The sequence below is a fragment of the Cibotium barometz genome, chromosome 2, assembly GCF_041138505.1.
Source record: "Cibotium barometz isolate CiBa-2024 chromosome 2, ASM4113850v1, whole genome shotgun sequence".
Taxonomy (NCBI): Eukaryota; Viridiplantae; Streptophyta; class Polypodiopsida; order Cyatheales; family Cibotiaceae; genus Cibotium; species Cibotium barometz.
In genome coordinates this window covers 17,426,021-17,436,374 of record NC_141047.1, presented here as the reverse complement: position 1 = coordinate 17,436,374, position 10,354 = coordinate 17,426,021, and the positions used below count along the sequence as shown (strand labels likewise).

Below are 10,354 nucleotides of genomic sequence, written 5' to 3'. Positions count from 1 at the left end.
ATCCATAACGATGGTAAATAATTCTGATGGAGAGAAGTGAACCTTCCTTCATCCCAGGATGGCTCAAGGGAGCTGCAGGGGGTGGTTTGACCACACACCATTATGAAGGTATTTCATTATTTTTTTGTCGATCTTATGTTTTAGGTGCAGCTTCTGTCAAAAGTATGTTGTTGACTTTTATCTTGCTGTCATCCTTTGTATTGAAAACTTGTTCTTTTGGTATCAGCAGCCAGGTTCTGTTTTGGTTATTGCTTTTGTGCAGATGGAGGACTTTCCAGGAGCAAGGCGACACAACAATTGCTTGCCGTTAGCAATCACTTAGAGTCTCCTCGCGGATCTGTGGCCTCTGATAGGGTCTTTTCCCCATCCTCTAGGCGCAATAGCAACAGTTCACTCGATAGACCAGCTCCTGAGAGAGAGCACTTCAACACAGTGCGCTTGCATTCTGGCTTGAATCGGAGTTCGTCTACTCGCAGCCATGACATGTCAAAGGGAGAACGAGATGGTTATCGTGCACGGAGTGACCGAGAGTATGAACGTGAAGGTGATAGGGACTTCCATTCTAGGAAAAAGGAATGGCTTCTTGGGATTGTCTCAGATGAAAGGGAGAAGAACAGGGAGTGTGGGGAAAATGGAATGCATCGTCTCTCTACTGCAGGATTGTCTGGAAAGTATGACACTGATATGAAGCTGAGACGGTCGCAGTCAATGGGGCTGTCTCCCAAGTTATCTGACTGTGGATTGTGCAAACTGACCGAGGTGGCCTCGACTGTGGCGTCTGCAAGTGGGGGTTTGGCTACTAGCATGCAGAAAGCTATCTTTGAACGCAATTTTCCTTCTCTTGGGGCAGATGAGAAACAAAACAGTCTGCTTTTGAGCTCTGGAAGTGCTTCAATTGCCAGCCCACGCCCTTCTTCTACCAGTCCACGTCCTCTTTGGCAAGGGTCCTCACGGCCAGACTTAAGTCGAGCTTCCTCATCTGGATTGGCTAGCAGTGCATGTGATGGAGGAATTGATGTTTGGAGCTCAGCTCTTGTGGAAGCCCCTACTTCTAATGGTATTGTGCAGGGCAATAGTTTTGCAGTCAATGTTGTCAGCAGCTCTAGCCAGACATTGGCTTCTCTTGTTCCCGGTCCAGCAACAACTGTGACCCCTTTGAATATGGCAGAGGCCTTAACTCAAAATCCACCACGTGTTCGAACACCCCCCAAGGTGATGATTTAAGATTAGCTTTTGTTTTTCACTAACGGTTTCTCGTTCTTTCTCTAATGCAGCCATATCATCTTAAGTTTTTTTACTTTTCTATGCAGTTATCTCTTGAAAGCCAAAGACTGGAGGAGCTTGCACTGAGGCAGTCTCGCCAGCTGATTCCAATGACTCCTTCCTTGCCTAAGACTATGGTATCGTTTCAAGGCTTATCGTCTTTTATTATTAGAATGAACATGAATTTTAATTAGCAATGCTTGCTTAAGGTTTGGTATGTGTTGAAAACTTGTGTCAAAAGTCAATCGTTTGTGTGGGCTTGTAATTAACATATTTTCTAGTGAGCTGATTTCAAATCGTATTAATCTTTTGTTGCATTTAGCCACCTTAAAAAATTCAACTTGAGTTAGAATTGGTCCAAAGGTTGAAGGATCAAATCATGTGAAAGTCTAACTGGTGTCCTTTTCTAGTCAGCTGATCTTAAATTGTAATGTGAAGCAAAGCCACCTTAAAAAATTCCACTTGTTGAGTTAGAATTGCGCCAAACTCTCTAAGGATCAAATTGTTTGAACGTCTAGCTGGTGTACTTTTCATGTGGATTCTATAGAGCAGTTTGATGTACTTGCTATGGTGTACGATATTAGATTGTCAACGATCTATACATGTTTGCTTCCCATTATCTTGCCCCTTAGCATCTTGAAATCGAAAGGAAAGGACAGTTTCTGACTCTTCTTAGCTAAGGAGTTGTTTCTATGAAGGCTGGGTTCATAGCCGAGCGGACAGAAATCAAGGTGGGAAGAGATTTGAGCCATTCATAATATGAGAAATCAGTGCTTTGCTTTCATTACAAATGTGAGTGGTACATGGGCTTATAAACAACAAGGGAAAGAAAACAACTAAGGCTTTTTGACCATACAAGAGTGAACAATGACAACCTTTTTACAAAGCATAGGAATCATCATCATCTCCAGGTCCAACAAAACCGAAGACTTCTACAAAGTGATTTTCTTCAACAGTGTTGACCTTCTTTTTCTTCTTGTCCTTGAGATAGTACCTTTGTGATGGATGATTTGTCTTTCCACAGCACACACAAGGGTTGTTGGTGAAGCAATCCTTTGTTTGGTGATTAGTCCTCCCATAGGTTGCACATTTCTTCTTGTTGTTGATGGTGGAGATGGCATTGAACTTATTTGGACACTTAGAATTAGAAGCCTGAGTTGTTGGAACTTGGTGTAAAATGATTGGGGTGCCTTTGGTGGGCTACACCAATTGGCTGATGGGGATTCTTGCTTGCTTGACATACCTCAAGTGTGTTTCCCTTTTTGGTTGGACAGAGCATTGAGGCAAATGGATGATAAGAGTCAAGACTAATGTGCTACAAGCCTCAATTTGTTCATCTAGGAAGGGGAAACGGTATTAGGCAGATCACATAGGGCGGGGGCAACCATGTTACATATGTGATGATTTTTTAAATAGAGTGCACAACGCTATTTTTGCCATTGCACATTGGCGGATGGTTGGGGAAGTGTGAAGGACAGTCGTCGCAAAATTATCAAAACAACATTTAGTTGTAAAGGAGATTGAACAAATGCAAGGGTCATTTTGGGCTTTACTTTTGGTGAAGTGTGAAGGACAGTTGTCGCAAAATTATCAAAACAACATTTAGTTGTAAAGGAGATTGAACAAATGCAAGGGTCATTTTGGGCTTTACTTTTGGTGAAGCTGTGGCTTTGTCTCAGGATTATGAGCTGATATATGTAGCGGTGCATTTGCCCTATCAACTACTTATGTACTGTACTAATTCTTTTTGTTTGCTACTTTCCTTAGTGCTAGGCTTCATTATGGCTGAGTTTGCCCTGCATCTCCGGAGGTTTGACAGAAACTTAGTACGAAGGGCTTTGTGTGAATATATGCTCTTATGTATGTGTGTGTGTGTGTGTGTGTGTGTGGAGTGCGTGTGTGAGAGCATATCTTGATACAGAGTTCTACACCCACTATTGGGCACTGATGACGTTAGCGGGGATGTCGTAGTGTCTAGTCCATACTATGCATAATGGAGTTGATTGTTATATAGTCTTGTGGGTTGACTACCATGAGTATATAACATGCACGTTTCTAAAAGGTGAATTTGGGCATGTTCTTGGATTCATCTAGGTAATATAATTCAACCGTATTAGCGGACATGCAGATTTCACATTGTGAAGTTTTTGTTCGAGTTGCAGCCAGTTGATATTGTGCTTATTCTTTCTATCTTTAGCGGTGTCCTATCAACTATATTCATTTGGCTTATGATTAGATTTTTAATGCTTGGAACTTCGACTATGCACGAGAAAATGGAGCTGCTTACAGCCCCCTCTCCCACCCACAAGCCTCCTCTGGCTCGAAGGACATGGGGGAAACTGTAACTACTCCCTAATTTCTCGGGATTCATATTGTAAATTCTTTATTATCCATGGAGATGGGTGTTGGATACTACACGTAACCATGGAATGTTTATGGTTAAGCTTCCCAACTGGAATTGTTGATATTTTGAAGGCAACCCACTCTTATGCGGGTGTTTTATCTCCATGCATGCATGCAGTTTAGTTAAATGTGGTTGATTATTTTCTTCTCCATGATGAGAAACCCCCATGCATGCGACATGCATGGCCAAAAACCCCCATGCATGTGATATGCATAGTTAGAAACCCCCATGCATGCGACATGCATGGCCAGAAATCCCCATGCACGTGACATGCATGACTAGAAATCCCCATGCATGCGACATGCAAGCTTTTTTAGTTACATGCATGCATCACACAATGCTTTATCCTTTCATACACCTAAAAATGTGCCATGCAAGTTCACTTTACGTAAAAAATAAATCATGCAAGCTCACTTTTCCCCAAAGCAAGTTAGTTAACTCAAAAAGGAAAGTAAGAAAATTAAGTCTTTTCTTCAACTTTTACTACACGAGTTGCTCTTTTGACTAGTAGCCATTCTTTGTGATCCAAAAGTCATGCACAAACCTCTCCCTACCACAACTTTTCATGAGCAATATCCTCCGGTTCTTCTCTTCATCTAGGCACCTCCTCCTAGGCTGATTACAGCTCTATAAATTCAGATTCTCAGCCCATTTCAAGACACTTCTTGGCCTTTGTCTATTGCTCTATCTAGTACACTTATTTTAGAGTACTTTTCTAGCCATACCAAAGTATTTTCTCTCTCCAAAAACACTAAGAAGCTGGCTGAATTCTGATTTTCAGAATTGGAAAAGATGAAGACTATTCTCAAAGATTGAAGCTGTGGGAGAATCATCTTGGTTCCGGTTGCTACTACTTCTACACGGGAGAACCTTTGGGAAGTGCTGGGCATTCTTTGAAGGCTGATTTTCAGCCACTAGTTGGTTGATCTTATTGAAGCTAAGCTACATTTGCAGAAAGCTGGGCTTCCATTCTATTCGGGATTGCTAGGCAATCTTGGTGAAGGGTGCTGGGCACCATATTGCTAACTTGTAGCTGGGCTACTTGTGGGCAAGTATAGTATTTGTGAATTTGTTTTCATATTCAATTATTTTGGAAGAAACGGTGGGGTATGGCTGGGCCAAACCACTTGTTTTATGTACTTGTGAAATTCTTTCTCCCTTAAGGATACAAATCCTTCAGGAGAGGGGGGGGGGTGACCAGGCCATCTTCTGGTCCCTAGTGCAGTATCATTTCTTTTCAGTATTTTCAAATTGTATAATCAATTGTTATGGTTGTGTATGTGGAATATGGAAGTGATCAAATGATGATAATCTTGTGATTTCAGTGCTAAATTCTGATTAACCCTGCATCCATTTGTGATAGTGGTATCAGAGCTCCGGTTCTCTTACTTTGCATAAATCTTTTTATGATACTGGATAAGACCGTGAGGGAGTCATTATCCGTGAGGGAAGGTTGGGATTCTAAGGCAGCCCTCGTGTTATTGTCACACTCTGAAAGGAGGTACCAACGGTTTCGGTGGTAGTGAGCGTGTTGGAAAGACCTTGGGGCCCTTCTGTCCGTGTAGGAGCAATGTTGTACCCTTGCGATCTATTCCGTATCATATTTAGATGCAAGTAGAGATTGGTCTGAATTGTGTTCCAAGTAAAACATTGTTTTGGGCATCTTTGACAGTGTTTTCAAGTTGTGTTCCCTTGCTTTGTTGAGGGAAGGGCAACTCCAACAGCCATCATGACCCTTTGTAGTCTTTTGACCGTTGGCCAGACAAGGCCTCAAAACCTCCGCTGTGTGGAGGGTTTGTAAAACGCTCTTCCTTATCCAAGACCACAGGCAAAAGCTCCTCCCATGTGATGGTGGTGAGTCCCCCACTGGTGATCAAAGAGGAATAGAAAGCTGAGTAGTGAGGGGTCAGATGCGATGACGAAGTGATGGCCATGTCCTCTGAAGATATCTCCTTCCCAGCCTGAAGTACATCCTATTGAAGAGCCTAGAGTTTGTTTATGTGCTCCCGCATCGTCGAAGACTTTGCAAGATTCATCACTCGCATTTGCACTTCCAAGGAAATCCGCTTTATGGGTTATACCCTGTTATACAAAGAAGCCAAGTGCTAGATCCCTCTGGCCAGCATCATGTGTTTGATATGATTAATCACCTGGGGTGTGCAAATAAGGAAGATGAAAGAATGCACACGGTGTCAACTCCCCACGGATCCCCTCATGATCGATCTTGGTTCGAAACTCGAATCCTGCAAACAAACGAACAACAAACAACAAAGGGGGTGCAGGCCTGACTCACCTCCCAACCATGACAGCCGGCAAGCCCACAGTCTTGGCTGTCCCCACCGAGCCACGAGCTGAGCTAACTAGGTTGACGTACCGACCAATCTCCTCCTCGTGACGTCCCATACCGCCACGAAGCTGCCCTCGTGGGCCTCGAGATTGCTGCTGGCCTCGGTTGCATAAAGCAGGTGCACGTCTGCACTAGATCCAGGCTCCAAGACCATAGAGCTCTCACAAACTCGCGAGACTCTCTATATCCAATAACTAACCTTGGCCACCCTTTTATAGGCTCTTGGCCGGTCATCGAGCGTCCACACTTGGCCGCCTGTCCGTCCATACTTGGGTGCCCGCCCGTTAGTATATCCCTAACTCAGCTCGTCAATCAGCCTGCCTAGTTCCAAGCTTCCCCAAGCCTCGAAACTAGTCTTGCATGCGTATAGCACACGGTAGATACCCACTGTGCACATGACATACTCCCCTTCCTCTAAGAGCTCACTCCTGAGCTCACTAAAAAGCCAGGGTAATCTCTCCGAAGAGAAGTCAATGTCTCCCATGTAACGTCCTCCTCAACACGATCCTTCCACTTGATCTTGTATTCCGTGATAAGCGTACGACGCAATCTTCGTTCACGAAATCCAAGAATCTTTTCAGGTTCGTGCGGAACAAACGTCATGTCTTGGACATCTATAATTTCTTGAGGAGTAACTAACTGATCTGCTCCACCCAGTACTTCCTTAAGTCTACTGACATGAAATACAGGATGAACTTTCACATGAGAAGGCAAATCCAATTCATATGCAACTGAACCAATTCGTCGTGTAACACGAAATGGTCCACAGTATCTAGGGGATAATTTCAGAGATCTACCTGTCCTTAAAGTCTCGGAATCTTTCGGAACTCGCAAATACACCGTCGTTCCTTCAGAGAACTCTCTAGGTGAACGATGTCTATTAGAATAAAACCTGTCTCGGTCTTGAGCACTTCTAATAGATTCCTTTGCAACTTGTAACATTTTCTGCATATCTTGCAAAAAATTACGTGCTGCATCATGCTGAAGTCCTGAGAATCCTACTGTAACAGGTGATCTTGGTTGAAAACCGTACATAAGCATGAAAGGACTAAACCCTGTACTCGTATGCTTAGTACTGTTATATGCAAATTCTAACATAGGAGATAATCCTCCCATGAACTCTGTCTTTTGGATACATATGCTCGAAGCATATCCTCCAAAATCTGATTCACTCTTTCAGTCTGGCCATCGGATTGAGGATGATCTGAGGAACTCAAATTCAAAGTTGTTTCCAACTTCTCGAAAACAAGTTTCCAAAAGTCACTCGTAAACTTAGAGTCCCTATCACTGACTATGTCCTGCGGTAACCCGTACAGTCTAAACAATTGCTCGATAAACTGCCGAGCTAATTGCGTAGCTGTAATACTCTTCCGGGTCGGTAAAAATCTAGCCATTTTTGTCAAGTGATCTACCACAACCCAAATAGAATCGTGGCCTTGATGTGTTCATGGCAATCCGGTAATAAAATCCATGGAAATACTTTCCCATTTATTACCTGGGATTTGCAAAGGATGCAAAAACCCAGCCTGTTTAAAGCGTTCAGCTTTATTTGCCTGACAAATCTGACACTTGAGAACATAATCTTCTACATACCCTTTCATCTTCGGCCAATAAAAAGCGTGTTTAACTAATGATAGTGTCCTGTGTACCCCAGGGTGTCTAGCAGAAGAGGCGTCGTGACACTCCCTCAGAATCTTGGACCTAATGTCCGGGATCTGTGGTACACAAATTTTGTCATTACGGAATAGTAAACCATTCCGAATCATCCACTGATCTCCTGCAGCCTGAATGGTAGATTGCTCAGTCACCGAGTCTTGGTCAATCAATGAGCTCCCGTCTTGGATCTTCTGCCAAAATGGACCAAAATAACTATCAGTCCTGTAAAGCCCTCTCAATGACTGAAATAAGTCAGTAGAAATCTCGGTGAACGACAAAGTATTCACCTCTCTAATCCGACTAAGCGCATCTGCAATATTATTCATGGACCCTTTCCGATAACGGATCTCAAAATCAAAATCTTGCATTAACTCTGCCCAACGAGCTTTCCTGCCTCTCAAATCATCCGCATCACACATACTTGATTGACTGATGATCAGTCAATACCACAAACTTGGAGCCATATAAATAATGTCTCTAAACCTTGAGAGCATGAATCACAGCATAAAGCTCCTTCTCAAGGGTTGGCCAACGAGATTGAGTGTCGTCTAGCTTTTTACTTTCAAAAGCAACCGGTCTACCATCTTGAAATAAAGCAGCCCCGATAGCATAGTCACTGGCATCAGTTTCAGGATCAGGCAATGCTAAGATAGGTGCTTCCTTGACTTTATCTTTCAAAAGTCTGAAGGCCATATCCAAATCGTTATTCCAAGTGATAGGCTGATTGGACTTACGTCCACGACCTTTCAATAATTAGGTCATCGGTAGTGTGAGCTGAGAGTACTCCCGTACAGATTTCCGAAGAAAAACAACAAAACCGAGAAAAGAACGAAGTTGTTTCACTGTTCGTGGTATAGGCCAGTCCAAAACCTTCTGAACTCGGTCATAGTCAATGCTCAATCCATCTCTAGTGATCTTGTGTCCCAAGTAAATGATGTCGGTCATAAAGAACTCACATTTACTGAATTTAGCATATAGTCGATTCTGTCTTAAAATAGATAAGACAATCGTGAGGTGTCTGACATGATCCTCAAGAGTACGGCTATATATCAAAATATCATCCACGAACACCACCACAAATTTTCCCAAATGTTCGCGAAAAAGATCGTTCATCATTTGCTGGAAAGTGGCTGGAGCATTGGTTAACCCAAAAGGTAATACGAGAAACTCGTAATGGCCATACCTAGTCCGAAAGGCGGTTCTTTCGACATGCCTTTCATGAATACGTATCTGGTGATAACCAGTACGTAAATCTATCTTCGTGAAATATTTCGCTCTTGCTAACCGGTCAATTAGGTCATCTGATCTAGGGAGAGGATAACGGTTCTTAATTGTCAGCTTGTTCAATCTCTTATAATCTATACACATTCTCCAAGTATTGTCCTTTTTTCTCCTAAGCAACACAGGTGCACCCCAAGGTGATTTACTTGGACGGATCTGGCCCATCCTCAAATAATCTTCGAGTTGTTTAGCCAACTCATCTTCCTTAGCTTGGCTCATCCTATAAGGTGGAATACTCACAGGATGAGCACCAGGGATCAAGTCAATACGATGATCTACTGCCCGTTCAGGTGGTAAACCCGATGGCAATTCCTTAGGAAATACATCTTGAAACGAATCAAGTATCTTTTGTAATTCTTTGCTTTCAAACACACTTAATTCATTCACATCCATGGAAGGGATGAGAAAAGAAGAAAGTGGAATCAAGACACAATGGAAAGCGGTATACAAAGAAGAATTCATTATATTTCCAAAATCAATTGTATTTACAAGAGGTCCCTGAGAGGGATAGATACAATCACCTAAAATACTATACTTGGTGTCCCTATGCTGAAAAGAAAAAATATGACTAGACCAATCTATCTGGACGTCAAGAGTCTTAAACCACTCAATCCCTAATAACAAGTCTACATTTTCCAGATGCATAACATAGCATTCCAGAGTATCTTTGTAGTCCTGAATCTGGATTGGAAGCCTCTCCACTTTGCGATCCCAAACTTGTCTTCCCGCAGGTAGACGTACCTCATAGGTATGGTCGCTGAGTGTCGTATCAAGACTCAATTTCTGCACAAGTTTGTAGTTAACAAAGTTATGCGAACTGCCAGGGTCTAAAAGAATGTGAATTTTATGGCCATTCACTTCTCCATAAACTCGGAGAAGATCATGCATGCCAAATACCTTAGAATTGAACAGACAATCAGAACAAGTACTAGGGCGAGAAAGTACAGTAATTGACGTACTTGTCAAAGACAACTGATTAGCTGCCTTTGGCTTGTGTCCTGCGTTGGACTTGGTACCCTTTTGCTTCGGGCACTCATTACGCATGTGTCCTTTTTCTTCGCAGATAAAACAACGTCCTTCCTTCTTGAGCTTTAAAGCCCTAAGGAGTCGTTTCTTCTTCGCTGGTGTCGAACTTGTATTCTTCGAAGGTTGGTCCGAAGACTTGCCTTCAGTCGTGTTAGCCATAGGTGCGGAGAACTTTCTTTTATGCTTGTTCCCCTGCTCGGTAATGGGTTTCGACTTGGAAGAGACCATCGTATCATCATAGATACGAGCTGAATGAATGGCCTCGTCCAATGTTTTGCATTTGTTATTTTTAACCTGTAATCGGTACGAGTCTCGTAAACCAGCTACGAAAAACCCCAACAGAGTAGTGGGATCCATCTTTGTAGCTTTCATCTGCA

General features: G+C 42.8%; 1 protein-coding gene across 1 annotated transcript in view; it reads left to right on the top strand.

Moving 5' to 3' along the window:
- The window catches only part of LOC147640741 (uncharacterized), a 30,114-nt gene that overhangs the window by 1,042 nt on the left and 18,718 nt on the right, over positions 1-10,354 (top strand). The window contains exons 1-3 of the mRNA XM_086814606.1: positions 1-108; positions 263-1,212; positions 1,311-1,400. The exon at positions 1-108 is cut by the window's left edge and continues 1,042 nt beyond it. Coding sequence (XP_086670732.1) covers positions 27-108; positions 263-1,212; positions 1,311-1,400 — 1,122 coding nt within the window. The 5' untranslated portion in view covers positions 1-26. The remainder of the gene's footprint in view (positions 109-262; positions 1,213-1,310; positions 1,401-10,354) is intronic.